Source organism: Lutra lutra, chromosome 6 (genome assembly GCF_902655055.1).
Source record: "Lutra lutra chromosome 6, mLutLut1.2, whole genome shotgun sequence".
In the NCBI taxonomy this organism is placed as follows: domain Eukaryota; kingdom Metazoa; phylum Chordata; class Mammalia; order Carnivora; family Mustelidae; genus Lutra; species Lutra lutra.
In genome coordinates, this window is record NC_062283.1 from 79,998,696 (window position 1) to 80,021,489 (window position 22,794).

At 36.5% G+C, this 22,794-nt stretch overlaps 1 protein-coding gene across 4 annotated transcripts in view; it reads right to left on the reverse strand.

Annotated features, from left to right (window-relative positions):
* The window catches only part of PTPRK (protein tyrosine phosphatase receptor type K), a 569,167-nt gene that overhangs the window by 79,009 nt on the left and 467,364 nt on the right, over positions 1-22,794 (reverse strand). For all 4 annotated transcript variants that reach the window (XM_047732848.1, XM_047732846.1, XM_047732844.1 and 1 more), the window contains exons 12-13: positions 21,014-21,287; positions 17,986-18,022 (exon numbers count right to left, since the gene is read on the reverse strand). In XM_047732848.1, coding sequence (XP_047588804.1) covers positions 17,986-18,022; positions 21,014-21,287 — 311 coding nt within the window. The remainder of the gene's footprint in view (positions 1-17,985; positions 18,023-21,013; positions 21,288-22,794) is intronic.

Here is a 22,794-nt window from a genome sequence, read left to right on the forward strand (position 1 = left end):
TAGTATCTCTACATTGTTTCCAGTTGTTCGTATTCCTTGAGGAGTAGCTTGGAAAAGCAGTACTGATTTTGGTACATAAGGGTAACACTTGGGGCCAGATGCCAGAGCCATGCTCTTCATTTCAAAGTGGATTTTGCTGGGCAATGTCTGGAGATCCCGAGGTACGGTGCACAGATAAATTTTGGTAGAAGGTAGCAGTTGCTGAAGTCAGATTGAGAGTATGAAAATCTAGCTGACAAATCTCCTTCCAAGGAGTTTAGTGCTATGTTCAAACTTGATGAGATCACAGTTATCTTCCCAATGTTCACCTTGCCAGATTTTCTGAGGATTTCAGAAGAGCATATGTATGCCATTATTGCATGAAGATAAATTTTCATTCTACTGACACACAGATGTAAAAGTTAAGTGAAATGGTGGATTTACATTTAATGAGAAATTATGTATTATAAGGTAAACTTGGTGAGGAAAGGTCAAATTCCCCAGTCAGGAAGGGTTTTGTATTCAATATTGGGTCTGATTAGGATCGTATGACAGCCTATGAGGATCTGAAGGCCTCAGGGATCACACATCTTCATATAAAAAGAAATGCTCATGTAAACTTAGGACTAGCTCCTTGAATGAAGACCAGTCCTCCAGGACAAGCTATGTCCCGGTCAATAACTGTGTAGACGATAACTCGGCCATTCTGAAAATGATGTCATCTGTATTATGTTTTTTATACAAAGGGCAGTACATTTTTAAAAAATCAGCAGAAAGAACTATATGCACAGCTAAAGCAATTAGAGTCTAAATGTATCTCCTTATAGAGAAAAGCAGATAAGGCAGCTAGGTCGACTTCTTTCTGTTTTCAGAAATAATCTAACAACATCATAGAAAGCTATAGCCTACATTTAAATTGATAACTGATTTTTGATCAACAGCATTTCAGCCAAAGTGCTTAGTACAAGCTTCCCTTAGATAAAGGGAAAGAATCATTAAGATCTTCATCAAAGAAATATATTTGCATGTTTAAATTCTCATACTTGCATGTTTAACAAACAGGTTGTATTTATTCATGTATCTATCTGTTCATGCAGTCAGTACAAAATTATTAAATATCCAGACCACTGTAAAGTCAATGAGTTGGTAGAGAGACGGACATAGAAGAAAAAAAAGTTTCTGAGTTCTGTGAAACCTGCCATCAACAATGTATTACCACACTTTATTAAACTGTTACAGTTTTATATTTTTGAATTCCTCTTTGGAGAATGAAATAGTTACGTCAGATGCTATTTTTGCTTTGTTTTTAATTTCAATGAAAAAGACTGGGAAATCAGAAGATAAGCAAGATTTGCTGACAGAGAGTTGAGCTAGAGTATTTAAGTCTTTAATAAATACATGTGGATTAACTGAGTGAAATGTTTACATCAAAATGGTACACCCTGAAAAACTTGTTGAAGAAGCCCTAGCTGAAGGAACATTGTGTTTCAGAGCTGTGTGAGCCCTGCGAGAAAGACACACCAGCAAAGAAAAAGATGCAAGTGGAAAAAGACACACAGATTTTGAAATGACTGAATGTTGTTTGTATTGGTTGAAGAAAATTCAGGGGCTTCTCATTTTCTGTTGCTTAAAAAGCTATCCTTCCACTCAAAGGACATTATCGATTAAGAACAAATATTTTCTTTTTACAAAACATGACCAAATCCCTCAGTGAGTGGTTTTTGCCAACATCAGTCTCGATACTTGATGGCAACATGGTAATGATATAAAGAAATCCAGATTTTTCACTTTATAATTTGCCACTTAAATATATACTTATGAAAATATGTCATGCCCAAGTGTGGCATGTCTGGGTTCTGTTTTAGGGACTAAAATCAATCAATCAATCAATCAATCAATCTAAGATCTGTGGTCATAAAAGCTCCTCAGCAGGATTTTTCTTGGAGGAACCAAATAGAGACAAATGCCAAAAATAAGCACTGATATCGAAGATTAAGTTCTATGATGGTGGTTCTCAGTAGGGCAGATAGCAAAGGCATCTAGAAAATGCGTAGGGAGATTCTGGTCTCCTAGTGATTAGAATGAGAGAGTTCTGGAGAGTCTGGGAGAGGGAGGCAAGGCAGTCTGCATTAATAGTTGTTGCATTTGCAGAGTCTGAGAATTGCAGCAGTACTGCTTATATCTTCATGTAGATGTGTCCAGTCATTTAGGTAAGGAGATACACATTATTTGAAGTTATTCCCCTTAGGTCTTTTTTTTTCCTTAAGGTAGGAATTTTATTAATCACTTTAAATCATGTATGTTGGTAGACTGGGTGGATTTTATTTCATGATGGTGAAGGTCTTAGAAAATAGTTCTATAGGGGGACTGCCTAGGGTGTGGAGTCTCTGTTCCACAAACATGCCTCAAAATGTGAACAGAAATAGGCACAGGCAACCGAGGCAAAGGGAGTCCAAGGGCTGTGGGAGAACAAACCCAACGAAACTACTGAGTTTTACAATTTCAATATTCTGTGGTGGTCACATCCTATTCCTGGGAGCAGCTGCATCTGGGAGATCTTTGGAGACGGTAAGATGGCTGCTTGCAACATCATTACAGAGGGAGCACTAACTTAATGAGTAAGAAATAATTACTCCCCCCACACACAAAATATTTAAGATAAGTGATAGTTGTTATCGCAGACAAAAGAGAAAAGTTTCTTCAATGGAAAATGGCATGATAAAGAAAGGAGGTGGAAAAGCAATGAGGGTCTCAAGGGCATAAATGTCTCTTCTGCATCGAGACTGTTCATCCCTCATGTACCACGTGACAAAGACATAATAACATGTTAAAATATGTATGGGAAATAAAGAATGAACAAAATGGCAAAAAACAGATTCATCCCCCAATTATAGGAGATCCTTGAAAAGAACTACCAATCATCCCTGATTTTTTTTTTTTTTTCTTTTTTGGAAGTAAACATAAATGACCTGATTTCTTTCAGTCCTTCCTAACTCATTCTTTTATTTGTGCTTGGAAGGGAGTCTTGTTCCCATTGCCACCACCTCCCCGACCCTTTTATTCTGGACTAATCAGATTTTTCTACCTTCTTTCAGTAAGCAGCCATACTGTATATTTGATCACTAGAGCTATGTCTCTGTCACTGATAGATCCTCTTCGAGAGGAACAAGAGACATTATAGACCAAGTCACTTAAGTCATTCCAGATAGGGATGGAATGAATTTGCATCCCAGGGGAAATCTGAAACTGGAGTCTCCTATCCAGACGTCCCTCTACTTCCTGCAGGAAAGTTAATTTAGGTCATTTTCCAATACCTGCATGATGAGCAACTGTTCGTGGGAATGGATCCAAATAAAAGCATGATTCAAATGTGAGGCAGGTCACTCCTCAGAGAGGGCTATCCCACTGCGGCTCCAGAGTTCGCAGCATCTCTTGGAACACCTGCCTATCAACGTTGAAGAATGCGTATCTTCAAATTACACTTAGAAAATCAAACAGAGGTTTTCTTATTCATATGACACTTAAATGTTAGAAAGTCTAGCATAATTAGGATTTTACTCTTTTTTTTTTAATGGACTCTTTATTTAGATAAAGAAAAATAAAGAGCAGGTAGTTATATTTTAGTTATCTACAAAATCATTTTAGCATCATTTTAGTCACTACTTATCTAGTGATCATGACAACAGATTGTGCTAGGGAGATGAGCACACGTCACTGGTTATGTGGCCAATTCTAAAACTGAATGCCTCTGAAACTAAAAAGAAGTAATCGGGAGTTTAGCAATGTGTAATATTCTATTTTTTCTGCAATCTATTACTTTAGATGGCTGTATATATTGTGGTGAACTCTTTCTTCTTTAAGATTTTTAAAATTGAGAGTAAAACTAAAATTTTTGCTTCACAAAGAACTTCCATGTGGTTTTAACACTGATTTCCAAAACCATATGTTCTTTATCAACAAACAGGATATATAGCTTATATGTTTCCCAGCAATGTTTCCCAGACAGCATTATATTGAACACTGAAAAAAACTTCCATCAAAACATCTGGTAAACAGAAGTCGAACTGAACTTAAGTGGCAATGTGCATATTTTTCTAACTTTTTTTTTCCTACTTAGTTATATATCTTAAAAGAGAGTTAACTCCTTTTTTTTTCCAGGAGAAATTTAAAACACTAATGTACTTTATGTGTTTTTTATGATTGGTGCAGCAACCATCTTTTCATTCTGCAAGTGTTTTGTGAATTTTTCAATTAACTACTTTAAAAGAAGTTCTCTTAGTAGTGAATTTGAAAACACTTTCCACACATGCCTCTGGCTTTCTTAATGAATTCCAACTTATTCCTCTGGTTACTCACGCCTTCTTCCATTTTTATCATTTTTTGGATACATCTTGTTTGTTTTTAAAGAATAAAAAGTACAGTTTTTATAACCTTGAGGGATGCTGCACTCAATCTGAGAAAGTCTGAAGAATTCTGAAACCAGAGACTGCTAGTGATTAATAAAAGTTATCACCAACCAAAACGATTTAGAATCTGTAACAGCTCAGGCATTAGGATAGAACGCTGTGCACTTAGATATTCCAAAGCAAACTAAAGCACTTCCAGGCTTTTCCTAAGCATCAGACTTCAACACAAGCAAGAGCTTGGAATGTTTGTTAATTTCTTTCATTCACTGAGTTGGAACAAAATGCCACCTATAAATTGAATAGTTAACTACATTTAAGTGATCATCTCTTCATTCTTTATGGGACAGTTTTAAAACACACGGTTGTATCATTATGTAAATCATTTAAGAATAAAACATAATAGTAAAATCTTAACCATATTTTCCCATTAGATAAGCAAAATCTTAAAAGATTGGTATCGATTAGTAGTGATAAGTGTTGGAGAAACAAGCATTCCACTATATGGCTTGAAATGCAAATTTGTATAATTCTTTTTGATTATAATTTGGCTGTAATTCTTTTAAAAGACATACACTTAAATGACTAGGAAACATTGCTTTTAGAAATTTATCCTATAACAAAGAACGTAATAATCTTTGCTAAGATGTTTCTTCCATTACTGTATGTAATAGCAAGGAGCATGAACAGCCTTAAATGTCTACCAAAAGAGGAAAGATTAAACACACATTCATATAATGGAATATCTATATTTTCTAACTTGAAAATATTTTCAAGACATTTTAAGTTAAAAAAAAAATGAAAGCCCCAAACTATTATTTTAGGATGACTGCAGTTTCAAAGACTGCAGTTTCAAAGATTTTAATCTATAGATAGAAATATAGATAGACCTCCATCATCATAAATAAGTCTCAAAAAGATCCTACATTAGGTAAATGTATAAAATTTTTATAATGCAGCATTAGATTAGTGATTTGTTTTATAAAATCTGAACCAAAAAGCCAACATAATTTTCACACAAGGATATCTTATTTAATGGAGATTATTAGCAAATTCTAAATTATAGCAGATCTGTAACATAGACTGTAAATATTCCTCCAAAATGAAAAGGGAAGCATCCTACTTCCAAGAACCCATCTTGGCAGAGTTAAGGAGTCTCCATGAGGAGGAGGATAGTTCGTGATTGAAGACATATGCGGCCAATGACTATTTTTGCCTCAAACTACTCTGCATAGTAACTGCATACAGGTGCCATACCCTCCATCCCACAACTGTCTTTCTTGGAGCTCAGTATCTGGCTTAGAGCCTAACAGAGAATGAGCACACAATAAACACATTCTGAATGGATGACTAAATTTCCAATGTTTAGCAGCTGGTGAAATTATTAGGTTTAGGAAATTAAGCAATGGACAAAGATGTATTTAAGGGATGACTGTTGTTCACCACAATGATGTGAAATTTAAATTAAAAAAACAATCACACACCAATAAAGTTGCTGTTACCATTATCACTTCTGGAAAAGTGATGTGGCAGGAAAGCCTAGCACACAGCCCAAATTACAGGAGGTGATGTTTCAGCTACATATTCCTTGGGACCTTTGATTTTCTTTCTTCCTTATCTCTGTACAAACATTCTCTGATTCTAGTCTTTAGCACACTGTTAGACCACCAACAATGTTTGTCTAAATGTTGGTCAACGATGTTGACTTTAAACTATCTCCCATAGTGGCTAAAGTTGTCAGAAAGACAACTGGCCAATACCAAGCAGCGTTTTATAAAGGAGTCAACCCGAGATGATGGTTATCAAAGCAAGCAAAGGAAAGTTTTACTAGTACAGTGAAGCCCTCCCTCCAAAGCATAGCCCCGTTGGATTTTCATCTGGGAAATAACAGCAGCAAATAGACCAGGAAAGCTGGAGGTATACAGACATGGCTGGTTTCCTCAAAAGCAAAGGCTGAGATTTTTAAGAGGCACAGATGCAAAGCCAGGTGTAGTAAATAACAGCAGCCAGTAATTAGAACATCGTCTTTCTGAATCTGCAATATGGAAGGCACAGCTGCATACACAAACAGCTATCAGGAAGAGGGGCATTGCTGTAAAAGGATGATTTGTGTGTACTTAAGGGTCAGTGATACTCCCAACTGTGAACTACTACCAGAGATATACAAAATGTGGGGACTGTCACTGTCCCCTCCACCATCATATTTACAAACGGATGGATTTCTGCATTTCCTTAAAAAATGAAGTACAAATGACAATTTCTTTGCCACTAAATTCAGCAGAAGTTCTTGAATAAAAGAGAAAAAAATGCAAGAAGTGAACAAGATTCCAAATTTTGAAGCTCAGTCGAGATCCTTGTCAAAACAGGAAGTGATAGATCTAGAACTATTTAGATGTTTGGGTGATAGCATTCACTTTCTGTATTTAAAATGAAAACACACTAAGCTATGTATGTGTTCAAGTATGCGACTTTCTTACATCTCATTTTCACAAAACCTGAGAAATTTTTATTTTTAAAAGAAATTAGAATTTCTCCATAGTTTTTATAAGGGTAATGGGGGCTACATAATTTACTCGAAAAAACTGATCACAGAAAAATACTAATCTAAAAGCTTAACACATAAATTAAAAAATATGTCATTTACTATCTTTTCCTCCTATCAATCATACATAGTGGTCACTGCTTATTCAGGAAAGATCCAATTAACTTTCTACTCTAATGCCATTTATTAAATCAGAGAGATAATCTTTAAAGTAATCCACATTTCATTAAAAATGGAATAGAATGCATAATACGAGACACTAAACTGAGAGAGGATAAAGAATACTTTGTCTACTATGGAACAAAAATCGTAAACCAATTCTCTAAGATACATTTGCCGAGTGTTATAATAAGGCCAAACTGGATTTTAACGTTTTTTTTTACCCCCTCCAATAGGATAATAATACAGAAAAAAAGAGAGGCAGAGTTCTTGTTACCATAATATTGAAATAAAGCTAATGTAATCCTTCTCATGTAGGGATTCACTCTAAAGACCTGTTTTTAATTGCTTAGAATTAAAAATACTTTCAGTTTTCTGTAATTTAGCATTTGCCTTCTTCAAAATCAAAGGATTAAAATAGGGGCTCTGTACCACCACTATGCAAAAACAGTAATAACATCAACATATATATATATATACACACACATGTATACCTATATACATGTAACATGTATACCTATATATATGTAACATGTGAGTGTCTCTGTCTCTCCATATATATGTACATATAACATGCGTGTTTTTACTTTTTAAAAAAAGATTTTATTTTTTTGACAGAAAGAGAGAGAGCACAAGTAGGCAGAGCGGCAGGCGAGGGAGAGGGAGAATAAGGCTCCCGCTGAGCAGGGAGTCCCATGCGGGGCTGGATCCCAGGACCCTAGGATCAGGACCTGAGTGGAAGGCAGCCACTTAACCAAGTGAGCCACCCAGGTGCCCCAACATGTGTGTTTTTAGAAAGGCTGCTCAACACAGCTTGGAAAACTCCTCATCTACGTATCCAAGTTCACTGTTTATAAATTTTGCTTCCCACACAACTATAGAACATAATTCAGCTAAATTTCTGCCACATAACAAGGATCTCCTTTGCTTCAGTTTCCAATAGCCTGTTCCTTATTTTCTTCTGAACCCTTGCTGGCAGAGACTTTAAATGTTCCTATCGCTACTAACAGTCTGTTAAAGGCAACCTGGGCGCTTTTCTACCATATTCTTGAAATTTTTCCAAGCCTCTGCCCACTGCCCAATTCCAAAGTCTCATAGCACTTATAGGTGCTAAAATCAGCAATAGTAACTTTTTACAATGAAGCAAATTACGACAAATTTGTGGGTCAAAACTACACAAAATCATTATCTTGCGTTTCTAAATTAAGAAGGTGTTGGCAGGCCTGTGTTCCTCCTGGAGGCTTGAGGGGGGAGACGGTTTCTTGGTCTTCCCCATCTTCCCAAGGCCATTTGCATTCCTTGGCTCAGGGCCCCTTTCTTTTTTCTGCAATGCACATCACTCCAATCCTTGCTTTTTCCTCACATACCTGCTCTGAGTCTGACCCTCCCCCTCCCGTTTATAAGAACTCTCATGATGACACTGAGTCTAGCTGCACAATCCAGACTAATTTCCCCATCTCAAGATCCTTAACTCAATATATCTGCAAAATTTCTTTTGCCATGTGAAGTAATGTGGCGATCGGAACATGGAGATCTTTAGGGAACCCAATATTCCGCCACACCAAGAATGACTATGATTACAAATCACTTATCTACTTAATACAATATGATTCTCTAGAAATGATAACAGCTTCTGTTTTGACTGGCAGCTTGAGAAAAGGGATCGTAGGGAGAGATAATCCTATCACTAGATGTTTTGCCATCTTTGCTCTGTCAGATAATGTTGTTTCTGACTCTTCCTCATAAATGTCTCTGCAATGTTCTATGAGTCGTAAGGTGACTTCATTCTCTTTAGTAACTGAAGCAATAGTCTAGAATTAAGGGCAATAATTAAGACTTTGCTGTTGATATCGTTTGAGTGAAACTCTAAATTATAAATTCTCCCTGATAAACAATTAACATCCTCAGTTTGATGCTATCAGTATACACTCCCAAATAAACCTCTCTGAATTCTTCTTAACCACATTAGAGAAATGATTATTATAATGGACTTCTGGCAATCCTATAGCCTTGGATTCATTGACATGAAGATGGGGACTGAACACATTCTGATATTTAAGCTGGTGATCCTAGACAGGCAGTGTGGAACGAGTGTGCCATTTTGTAAAAAAAGTACAGGGGAGTGGTTTCTGTTCCTACACTTTCAATGATCTATTCTACTTTGGAAATCAAATCCTAAATGAAGTCAGTTTTCTCATCCATAAAATGAGGGCATGATTCAGATCAAGGATTCCAAACTTCTTAGTGTAAAATCATTTTGTAAAACAAATACTAAATGGAATATATCTTATTAATATAAGTTTGTAAGTTGAAATTTCTTACCAATACCATTTCCAGTATTTATAAAACCAATCAGTAAAAGCGGAAGAACCACTCAGTGTTAAATTTGAAATTGTGGGTTATGAATGGTAGCTGCAGTATGTTAGGGACCTATTTATTTTCATATTCTTTTGGTTGCACATAATCAATATCTGTATTTGCAAATGACACTACCACTTTAGTTACTCATTTTGCTATTTCAAGATATACTTAAAAACAGAGGCAGAGGAGAAGTTTTATTTTTACATCTTTTCAGAAATAAAGAAACTTAGCAGCACACCTTAAGGGAAGATATCAGGTAATATATTCTGCATATAGCAGATTGGTGTATACAAGGATTTTTTTTTTCCATCTTAAAAGTAGTTTATTACAAATGTAGAGTAAATGCTCTTGAAGTCCCTAAAGTGCTTGCAAAATAAACTAGGAAAATCTTTATAGATTTTCCTACTAGATTTAGCACCTATATGGTAAAAATTATAAAATAATAAATAAGTATAATAATTAAATAAAGTACAATTGGCTTAAGACAGAAATTAGAATTTATCACTTGCTAGAAATTTCCTATCTGTAACCTTTGCTGTTTTTGAAAACTCCCCACTGCTTTAGTAGAATACTTGTGCAATACACATACACATTACACATACAATTTATATTGTACTTTTTCTATTCTTTAACTTTTCTCAGGCCATTATATGTGTCATGAATTGTACCATGAGCTTTTCAAAGTCAGGGACTTCCGTATTATGTTCTTCTTCCATTTACAGTACTTAACAGACTTTCGGCCCAGTAGGGGGAGAGGGTAAAAATTTACTTTTTAAACTTATTCTCTTTATGAAAGAAAAAGTAAAATTTAATATAAGAAATAATGAAATCAATAACTGAGTTAAAACTTTCTACATTTTGTCCACCCTAAGAATATAGTATAGTTTAGATGGAGGGGGAAGCAAGAGCTGACTGGAATACTAGCAGGGCAAGAATTTTATTCATACTAATTTTTTCTGTAGAAGAGCAAGAAGAAAATAAACACTTCAAAATTATTTCTAAATTATGCCAATAAAATAAACATGTAGTAGAAAAAAGAAATCCATATATCTTTAAGGCATTAAAAAGTAAAACAATTCTGGATAATATTCATTTATTCATTCATTTACCCATGCATGCCTCCATCCATCCATTCCAAAGAGATTGACCATATTTATCTTAAATATCAGGCACAGGTGAAACAAAATATAAACAGATTATCACTTCTATCCTTGTAAACCTTATAGCCCATGCAGATGATTTTTCATTCTAAGAGATTTCTGAATAATAAACAATTTGGACAATTTCATTAGACTTTGAATCCATTACAGAAATATTACATTTTTATTCAACTCTAGTTTCTCAAAAACAAAAAGATAGCTTCATTTTCCAAGTATGTTGAAAAATCCATTAGCTATTAACTTTTTAGTAACTTTTTATGAAAAAAAAGAGAAGAATTTACAATGATAAGGCCTTTGACAAAGCACCAGGAAATACTGGTGCCTAACAGAGGTTAGTTCCAAGCCATGAATGACTGATTTAAGCTTTATTAAAATTGTACTTGTTCTCAGTTTGGTTTCTCTTAGATATGCTTTCATTTTTCTCAGGCTGTAGTCTACTACTCTATTACTAATATATTTTTCTGTAATTTCTTCCCTTACAAATTCAAGAAAAATGCAACCCCAAATCAGATTAATTTCTAAAAGCTAGTACACAGATCTAATAGGTGGGAAGAATGAGGCACACTTATTCCCTTGCAGGAGAAAGGAGCTCAAGTGCCAGCCAGAGCACTGAGGCATTCAGAAGAAAAACAAAGTTAATCTCAAGGATTACAATTTATCAGAAGAGTTGGCAGTTTTTTTGAAGACCTATTTGGTGCTTGGGACCAAGAAATGCCATACCCCTGCCCAGAGTTTCTTTTCTTTCTTTTTTCTTTTTTTTTTTAAGGATTTTATTTATTTGCAGCAGGGAGTGAGAGTAAGGGAGAGAGAACACAAGCAGGAAAAGGGGCAGAGGGAGAAGCAGACTCTTGGCCAAGCAAGAAGCCTGATGCGGGGCTTGATCCCCTGACCCTGGGATCATAACCCAAGCTGAAGGCAGATGATTAACAGAGCCACACAGGTGCCTTTGCCCTGAGTTTCTTAATGGTCAGACTAACTCCCATAGCTGACCTCGGTTTCTATCAGCTTAAAACAGGGGCACCAAAGAATATGACATCTCTTCCTGATGCTTTACCATTTTCTTCAACATGTAGCTGGCAAACAGAAAGCACAGTAGTACAATCAAAAAAAAAAAAAAAATTAAGTTTAGGATTTTAGACCCTGAAGCCCAATTAAATAATTTTTTCTGTAGACCTCACCCTTACTTTCAATCCACCCTCTACCTCAGGTGTGAGCTCTCTAAGAGATAAAGCACAGAAGTGCATTTTAAAATTAAGAGCTGAGATTGAGTCCTACTCAAGTTAAAAGTCATCTGTGGTAAATATGGTGGGAATGAATTCAGTCAAGTGGCTTCTACACACATGGCACAACCAACTGGAGCCTCTATGATTTTCCTGCAACTTCTTGACAGACTAAGTTCTTTTTCTTCTCATGTTTGCTTTTTCTGAATGTCTAATCACTTAAAGAGGCTCTTTTATCCATCTGCACACTCAGAGAAAAGGGCACAAAGAAAGATTTGACAAAAGCAACATGAGACAAAATTAAGGTCATGAAAACGCTTTAAAAATCCCACTTTTTATCCAGTAATTAGGGAATAGAAAGCAAAAGAGAGGAGAAAGAACAAATTAAATTAAAATATTAGCAGTGTTTGTACATTATAGTACATACTTTGAATAAAATCTTCCACACACACCTACTCTTTCACGACAACTGAATTTTTCTTAATACCGGAAGGCATGTTTAAAATGTACACTAGCAATGCAGTCAAGATATTTCTGAGGAATCCGGGAAGGATGCATATCATCATTGTTTAAAATAAGTGGTATTCTGAGTTAATAATCATCTGACTTAGACCATTCCCTGGACAGGGATATATAAAATGAACTAAACCTACCTATAGGCATCCTTCACAATCACCCGTCAAATTTAGGTTTATCAAAATAAGGAATAACCTGATAATAAGTAAGTGGATTAATGCAAATATGCACGCCTTAGCTTTTGGAATTCCCTTTCTTCCACAGCTTCTGAAACTATCCAGGTTCCTTCTTTCTAGCTCTCTCAGAAGGCCAGTAAGGATGTGTTCCTGGTGTTCTAGACTGACACCTAAAAGGAATTCCTTATTTCTTTTTTAAAGATTTTATTTATTTTTTTGAGAGAGCGTGACAGAGTGTGACTGGCCACCCAGTTACCCAGGGAATTTCCTATTTTTTAAATGCCACTGGTAATGATTAGGTTATATGAGTTTTAGGTGCTTTCTTGCAATCACTGAATGAAATAATTGGTCCTTGACATATCACATTGGATCCTAACCATTATTTTTAAAAGATATTATTCCCAAGGTAAAATAAAAATCTAACATCAGCTCAGACAGTATTTGCTGCAGGGAACAAATTACCCACAAGTAGTGGTTTTCATAAAGACTTGCTTTTTCAAACATAACTAACTGGGGTTAAGGAGTTCTAGCAATGGGTAATTCAAAAGTTCAGAGCTGTTTGGGCTGGAGTTGGCTTATTTGTTTTCCTTGACTTTCCCTTCTTTTTAACCCAGTTGGCTCTCAATTTTCTAAATATCACAACTTTACAAAACAATGCCCCAAGATAAGAAATATGGGTTGAAGATTGCTCTTGGTTTTATAAATCAGGAAGGAACCAATTTGTTAGAATACCTGACAGAAGACAGATCCTTAGATCTCCCTGACCAAAACTGAGTAACACACAAAACCCTAAAGCAATCACTGGCCAGGTGCATGGAATTTGTTTGGATCAGTGGTTCTCGAAGTGTGGTTGGTCCCTGGAGCATCAGCAGTAAACTTGTTAGAAATGCACATTCTTGGGCCCCTCCCCAGGCCTACTGATATAGAAGCTCTGGGGTTAAGGCCTAGCAATCTCCTTAACAAGCCCTCCAGATGATTCTACTAACAGTGAAGTTTGAGAACCGCTGATTTGGACCCATCAGATTCATCCCCTTGGTCTGAGCCTACCTTTCTTGAGCAGCCAAGCACACATTCTCCTTAAGGTCTTTGCACATGTTCCCTCTACCTTGTGTGATCCTTCCCCACATGGATTACTCCCTAGTGTCCTTGACCTTACCGGGGAGTCTTTCTCTGATAACGGTATGTGAAATAGTTATGGCCTAGATATGTGCCCCAGCATTTCCCATCCCCTGTTTACTGCTTTATTTATCTCCAAAGAAGGTATCACCCTCTGACATATCACACATTTATTTGTTTTGTCTGGTCTGTTTCCTCTACTGGAACTTAAGTTCTACGGAAGTAAGGTCTTTGTTCTTTTTATTTCACTGCTTTATCCCCAGAGCCTAGAACATTGTGTGGTAAATTATAGGCATTCAATAAATATTTGCTAAATGAATGATTAGAATACTGATATCCAAATGAAATTGGAAGAAGTCAAAGAATGGCTAATGGGTAGACAACAGCCGCCACAGAAAACTACTTATAAATGGAGATGTGGAATAACATCCATTTGTGAAGTACTTTTTGAAAATTATTTGAGTAAATTTTGCTATAATTTATATAATATTTGCACAAATTGGTGGTTAAATCTAACCACAGAGGCATTACTTTTCTTAACTTCCTTAAGAAAAGAATAGTTATTGCACTATAAATTATTTATGGCAGCAAAGCACAAGATCTTAGCTACTAATTTGCAAATAAATGTTATATGTATATATGGATTTAGAGCACTGTTATAAATTGTATGTAAAAGGGCAGAGAGCAAACTATCATTAAACAACCTAAAACACTCTGTTCAGTGGAGGTTAGAGAGACTTGCTCACGGAGCATGCGAAGCTGCATGGCATTCCCACCTCACTGCACAAGTGACTTCCCAGTGCTGTCCCTCCTCTTTGAGGTACCACAGAAACCTTTCCTGAAACTTACTCTCCTTTTGCTTTTCCAAGATACTTTTGGTTAAAGTCCTTTTCATAGGTCTGCAACAATTTTAGTATGGGATATGCTATTTTATAAATGGAATGACTTTCATGTTTCTCATAATTGAGATCAGCCCTTCCACTTCATTCCCAACACATAAACTTCTCAATGACTTCTTAACCCACACACAAGTCAGAAGGCAGCACCACCGATCTCAACTGCAATGAACACAACTTCCAGAACACCTCTTCTTTTGCCCCATAACATTTTCATATCACTCTCCATTTCGGATATTATAACCTTGATTATTTACTTCAAACTTTTTTTTTTTTTAAATAATCAAGCCAAAGTCCGTATAGTCATTATGGCCATTATGAGGAATGAGTTCCAGTAAGGCAGGAAACAATATACACTGGAAATTTTTTTGAACAATTCTCACATGTCAAAAAATTTTCAAAATCATCATGCTACTCTAGTGTGTATGCTAACTGTTCTTGGCTTTTATATTCTCTCACATTCCCACAAGAATTTTCAGTGCCTTAAATTAGCACAGTGTACATATTTTTTATTTTTAAAGTAGGCTCCACACCCAGTGTGGGGCTTAAACACACAATCCTGAGATCAAGAGTCACCTGTTCTACTGACTGAGCCAGCCAGGTACCCTTACACATGTTTCAAGTATATAGTTTAATGGGTTTTTACCTCTGTGTTTTCCTATGACATATTCAACAATTTCCTTGGCCAAAAGTTTCCTTCATGCCTCTTCCTCAGTCAATATGGTTATGCCATTTTGACTATTACGTCTGTCTTCAAAATGTTCTGTGAGAAACTTTTATTTTCATACCAAAAAATTTATTCCAAAGCTGAGTAATACTTGTATGGTGTTAGTTCAAAATGTAATCAGGCAATAAATTGACTTTAAACTAAAAAGTGTGGTTTTTCATAAATGGAAAAATGCTAAACGTTCAGAAAATGAATTAAATTAAAAACCCACTTCTTGCCAAGTAGTCTCTATCACAAAAATTCAGTTTTGTTTTTATATATATTTATTTCATAACTACATAACACAAATTACAGTAGTTTCCCCCTTATCCAGCTTTGTTTTTCATGGTGTCTGTTACCCATGGTCAGCTGTAGTCCAGAAACATGATCTACTTCCTTACTTACTGTCAGAAGGTCAGTAGTAGCCTACTATCATTCACCTCAATTCATCTAATCAGGTAGGCTTTGTCAAGCCACATCAAGCCACATCAAGCCACAAGAATAAGAAGAGTGAGTACAGTAAAATAAGATATTTTGAGAAAAAGAGGGGTCACAGTCACATAACTTTTATTACAGTATATTGTTATAATTATTCTATTTTATTATGATATTGTTAGCAATCTCTTAAGGTGCTTATTTTATAAATTAAGCTTTATTGTAAATATGCATGGAAAGGAAAAAACTATAGTGTATATATAGGGTTTGATATTATCTGTGGTTTCAAGCATCCAGTGGGGTCTTGGAATGTATCTTCCACAGATGAGGGCAGAATACAGTATGTCCTTCTGAGGAAAGGTACACAATGATTGTAATAATTATGATGATGATAAAATGGCAATTAACTTTTATGTAATAGTCACAATATACTAGGCATTATTGAAGCCCTTCATATATATAAACTATTTCCATCCTCACAATAATAGTAAGAGAAGGATACTCTAATATTCTTATTTTGAGGATGATTGATAAATAATTTGCCAAGAGTAAAGAACAGTAAGGAGCAAAGTCAGGATTTGAACCTAGACAGTCCAGGGCTGGAGTCCTTTTCTCTTACTCATTAAGCCACACTGTCAACCTGAGACTCAGAAGAATAGCAGGGATAGATTACTAGACAAAGCAAAAACTACCACAAATGAACTCTTTCTCGCTACCTCTTGGTTTCTGGCAAGTACTGTATGCCACATGGTAAGTTCAATTTCCATAATCTCACCTCTCCTACAGTCTAAATATCATGTGATATTTGTCATTATAATTTTATATGTATTGAGATAGGGACAAAATGACATTTAAACGGCTTGTGTAAATGCAAATAATTCAATAACCAAATATTAAAATTTAAAATTTTAGAATCATTTATAGCTTTCTTTTCTCAGCTATAGAAACGTAGAATGACCATATCTAAAGACCTTGTTGGAGGATAATGCGAGACCATTTTGTGTTTCTGGCTCTATTTTAAATCTGGAAAAGCACAGGTGATATATATCTAAATGTCTTCTGCCGTTGCCTTCTAAAATTTGAACCCTAATTTTTTGATCTACAAGCTAAGTTTTTAAAATAAAATAAATGCCTGTACATTATATATATCTGTATATATTCTCTTCCCCTTCATTAAATATTGCCTAATTTTTAAAATTATGAGGAGACTTAGTATTTGAATTTTTTAAAAAAGGCATTTTTTTCTGTGAAGCTTTTTTATTACTTCTCATGAGTCAAGGGAAATGTCTTTCTTTATTGCCTTTACAAATCACGAGTAAAACACAAATGCTTAATTGAGCAGATTGGTGATTAAATGGAGAAAAATGATGAAAGGAAAGATGCCAGCACAAACAGAATATGGCCATTCATTTCTACCCCAAATGAATCAACTCCTGCTCATGAATGTGGGTTTAATACTAATTTTGGCAGAAACCACCCAGAGCACCAACCCTGTGTGGAGTCCCACGTCTGCATGGGGACAGCTTTTTCCTGTTTCTTTTGACAGAATACACTAAATAGCCCTCTCTCTCATTGGCACAAAGAACTCTTCAATGAAGGATTATAAACGTAGTGAACGCAGGAGACTTTCTCATACCTGAACTCCAAATACCCATTCAAAGATGAAAATGTTTCCCCCTAAAGAAACTAGGCAACTAAGCTGTAATATGCAACATCAGCAAGATTACCCTGGTTGTCAGCCATCACAGATCTAATTCCTTGGCATCAACTGGATTAAAACCATTTTCTTAAGTTAAAAAAAAGCAAAATAGTTTCAACTGAATTGCACGACTCAGGAAGATAAGGATCGGTCTCCACATCTCTGCTCTTCCACATGCACGTACTAGCTCAGCTCCTATTAATGTCTGAGTGTTTACCACAGAAAGTAACAGAGGTTTTTAAACAAGCAACTTGCTGTTTTGAGCTGATATTGCTGAGCTTTTCCTAATATATTGGTTGATCAGCGGCGTAAGACCTTTCAGACACTAAATGGCAGAAATGAGCCCTTCTAAGGTTATCTAAATCCTTCCTATCCTCATAACAGGATTCCTCCAATCAAGGACCAGAGGATGGAAAGTAGCACCCATGAGGTGCTAAAGGCACCCGAGTGAGTCAGAGAACTCGGCTGGCGGTGTACCTGGGTACCTGGGCCTACTACAAACACTCAGTAATACAAGTGCCATATTTAATTAGCCCTAAGGGGGAACAAAGCTCTTTCATTTTAAAAAGCGGGCGAATGGAATCTCAAGAGGGAAAAAAAAAAGGCAAACCTCTTACCTTTTGTAGCAATTCGTACACACTGGGTTTTAGTTTCCTGATGGAGTGAAATATGAAAGACAACAGTCAGTGTATAGACAATGTTTCCTATTTCATAATCCCAGGTTATAAATTAGGTTTAAGAAGAGCAGAACGGCAATATCAAGGAAATTTTTTTGTTTTTGAAATGTATCCTCAGAGAGATCTTTAAAAAATCTTAAGTAAGAACTTTTAAAATGGTTTCAGTATTCTCTAAAAATTCAGGTGTCCTGTTTTTATCTTGTAATCAAGCAGGCTATCCTGTCTGGGACATGTAGTAAAAGCACTGTCTTTGTACTTACCGTACTTTTTAAACAATTAGAAAGAAATATGTGTTTGCAAAGCAAATACAAATCAGACCCAGACACCAACTTCATTTTCACGACACAGCTATAGACTCAGACCAAAGCTGAACATCCCATACCCTCACCTGGATCCCAGCATGACTACTGAGCTCAAGGACAGTAGTTAGAAAGATCATCCAAAAGTTGCATCACGGGTACAGTATGATTTATCTGTTCTTTTTTTCCTTTTTAATTTCACTGTTAAGGGTTATTATGGGTTAAAAAGATTTCTCATTGGGGCTATTTTCCTACTCTTGCTAGACAGATGGAGTTGAGGAAGGCAAAGTTGAAATGGGAAAGGACAAAGATTATTTCAGGTTCTTTTTGTTTTGTTTTCCTTTTCTTTCTTTCTTTCTTTTTCTTTTTCTTTTTTTTTTTAATGGGGTGGTGTGGCACTACGTGGTGAACTGCACTTCTAGGCCTGCACCACACACCTCCAGGACTTTGTTCCTTCAGTTCGTATCTTTGAACATACCAGAGGCTGGAAAAGATGGTAAAGCCAGTGAACAAAACACAGGCTATTTGTTTTTAGGAGGTATTTGTAACTCCATCTTGAGTAGTTCTATATATTGACAAGCCAAGAGTTTATCATTTTCTCTTAATTATACAAAACAAAGCACTGAGGGGGAATTAGTAGTTAAAAATAAAACTTTGCATTCTATTACTTAATTGTGACTTGAGGCCTTTACAGTCCACTCCAGGAGATTGTTTCACATTCCTACAAAGGCCCAAAGGGATTCTGATTTCCTAAAAGCAATTGCTGTTAATTCTGTCAGGATTTCCAGCCTCTCCTGGTAGGAACCACATTCATCTTGAAAGTATTTGCCAAGATAACCGTGAGATATATTGTTGCTACTCTGTACTTTGATTAAACCGCATGTAGATATACTAACACTTAGAAGAGAACATTCATATCAAGGCTTTTAAAGAGTGCCAGAGAAAATCCTTTATTTTTTTTTTTAAAGATTTTATTTATTTATTTGACAGAGAGAGATCACAAGTAGACAGAGAAGCAGGCAGAGAGAGAGAGAGGGAAGCAGGTTCCCTGCTGAGCAGAGAGCCCGATGCAGGACTCGATCCCAGGACCCTGAGATCATGACCTGAGCCAAAGGCAGCGGCTTAACCCACTGAGCCACCCAGGCGCCCGAGAAAATCCTTTATAAGTAATATTCATTAACACTCCCCTTATACTACAGACCCAGGAACGAAAGTTAATTGAGAATCACTCACATCTCTAAAGAGGAATACCCAAATGCGGAACTATGTTTTCTGTTGCCATGCTACTTTATACTCAGAATGGAACAATAACTTCCATGGTCTTCTCTCTTTTAAGCAGCCCAGTTGTACCAGTGATGTGAATGATGGGCATGTGGAGAGGCAGGGAGCCAACTTGCCTCAGAAGACTCCCACTTACGTAAAAATAAACTAGAGAAGAGATAAGAATAAGGTTTTCAACCATGGGCAGCCCGTGGCTTTGAAGTACATCCTAGAAGATGCCATTGCATTTTTCTTCACCATATACTGGCAAAGGAATATGGGTAAGCAGAAAGATACAGCTTTCATTAGAAAGCAGCCAGTCAATACCTTAAGTTCTCATGACTCCTTCAGAAAATCCAATTGGGTTATGTCTTTTAACTCAACTATTCCAAGGTATAATATGACTGTTACGATTGGCTATCACTTATATCACAATATCTCCCAGGAACCCACCTCAGGGACTCAACTACTCAAACCCAGAAATTTCCTATATAGCTACAAGTACACAAAAATGCCAGTCTTCTATTGGGTTTTAAATTGTAGGAGTTTTCTATTCTTGACATTTTTTTTTTCTTATCCCTCTCTGAAAAAAAATATTAAATAAATTTTAGGCAAGAAAATCTTTCAAAGAGAAACAGCACGAGACGTGAAAGGCCAGGTTATTTCCCCCCATATGGAACCACCGGTAGTTTCTATCTTCCTGTTGTGTCTTCCTCTTCAATATTCATTTGGGATCAGTGGCAGTGTTCAAAAACAACTGTGTCCAAAATGGGAAAAGGAGGGGCAACCAGGGAAATAGAAAACAGACTTCTCTAATGGCACAGCACCCGGCCATCTCCAGGCAGCCTTCTGTTTAGGTTCTGGCAGATATACCACAGGCATCCTATTACTTTGTAATCAGAGGATTGTTACTTGTTATTTACTATTTGGCTTGTACCCTCTGAAAAGTTTATAAGGGTTTATTAGCCTGCTGTGGAACACGCATTCTGTTTATCCTGCAGTAAATTTAATCTTCTGAAGTGTGCCACCACTGAGCAAAGGAGACAGAACAATGCCCAGTATTTACTGGGGCTAGAGTCCCAGAAGCAGAACACCCACCTTTTCAAATCTTTTTGCTCACAATTGTTCTGGTGGGCTTTCCTGAAGCAGGTTGCAAGGAGAAGCAGTTACTAGGAAACAGGAATCCCATGCCACTGAACGCGCTTGGCGCCTCCACCTGACAGTCCGCCCAAAACTGTACACACTGTTGGGAACAGGAACAACACCCCCTACACACGGGTGTGTTTTTTCCCCTCCATCTTTCTTTTTTTTTTTTCTTCTCCCCCTGACAAATGCTACTGGGTATTTATAAAATTCAACCACAGTTTTTCCTCAGAGCAGTGAAAAAGCAAATTTTGAAGGAAGCTCACCTTCTCCACACTGCTCATTGCCTGGAAATAGATGTTGTATCCTTTGCGTGGAGCCAAAGGAGGGTTCCAAAAGCCCTGATAGGTCCTATTGTCACCCACTGTGAATGGGGCGGGTTCTGGAAGATTCCCTGGGGGCAGTTCCGCAGCGAAGTAGTACGGCGCACCCCCGCTCAGGGCGTTCTGGTATGTAACGGGGACCTGGTAGCATTCCATTGCTCCAGCTTCTCTCTTCGTTCGGTGTGGGTGCAACTCCTCCACAACAATCTGATAAGCACTTTTTGGAAAAAGAAAAAAAAAAGCACACATTTAGAGATTCTATATACTAAGACTTCTAAAAAAAAATGGTATTTAATACTAACAAGCAACATTTCAGTCTTTAAAGTCCGTTTAACCCACTGCATGCTTTTTTCCCGCAGCTATCCTGCACTAAAATAGAATTCCGTGGGGATTCTCCTTCCCTGCAACTCAACGTAGACACGAAGAAACTGGAAAAAAAAGTAAGAAAAATCACCGCAGAATTCTACCCATTTTTTAATGTTGAGAAATGAGCCTCCTTCTTAGGAGATTTGACATTAACAAGAGACACGTAACAGATTAAGTTCTTTGATATTTTTAAATATTTAAAGTTAGCATTTTCCTTATAGATCATCGTCCGAAAGGCCTCGCTCTGAGGCCCAACAGAATGAGTGCCTCAGGGTGGGGCTCAAGTACCCATGTGGGTTTGTCATGACATTAGAGACAGAATGTGCTGACAGGCTTCTCCACCTTTTGACCTTGCCACGGCATCAACACTGGCTCAGAGCTATGCAGATCGAAAGCGCGAGTGGCATGCAGCAACACGGGCACAGATGGACAGAAATCTGTCCTCGCCACTGAAATAGACTGCTTCCTTCTTCTAGCATTGTTAATAATAAAATGTTACAAATTGTAGAAACAGATGGCATTTGCCCTATTAAAGCTCGAACCTAAACCTTCTAACACCTTTCTTAAAATTCTCAAAACTTCTCCACAATAGCTATTATTTTATAGAGAAAAGTAAAGAAAAAATAACGCAACTGTAAAATAAAGGTCTGCCTAATCACTAATGGGTTTTTTTTTTTACATCAATTGCTGAAACTGGTATATTAATATTATTCTTTCCTTGTAGTATGTTCTTCAGGCAAATTTTTCTTAGGTAATATACACCTGAGAAAGTTGGCATTATTCATATATTTTATATGTTTTTAATGAATTTAAAATCCCTGAAAATTAAGAAAGAATGCATTGTCGTTGCTTATGTAAATTGAATAGAAATAAGCCGTATGGAGGGTTGTCTCTAGGCAAATGTGCTCATTCTATTTAGGGACAACAGTCACTGAATGACTCTCCAGAAGGGATAGAATCTTTTCTTTAATGAACTTCTATAAAGAGAAGGAAGAGGGAGAGAGACAGAGAGAGGAGAGAGACAGACGGACATACCAAAAGAGAGACAGAGAGAGAAAAACTGAATTTGCATTTATGATAATTAAAAATAAAATTTTATATTGGTTTAGAACCTGGTCTAAAATTCTTAGTATAAACTCTTTTATACCTACAAACAGAAAACCTTCAGAGGTTAAAAGAAAGAAGCTTTATAAAGTTTTTCTTTTCTTCTCTAATATTTCAAGTTCCCATTTTCCATTAAAATATTGCTAAGAACTTGGTGGTTTGCTATCTGTTGCCTTTCCTGTAGAAATAGAACAGAAATTGTAGTAATGTCAGAAATTTAGTTTTGGGCAAGCAACTAAGGCAGAAGGCTGTGT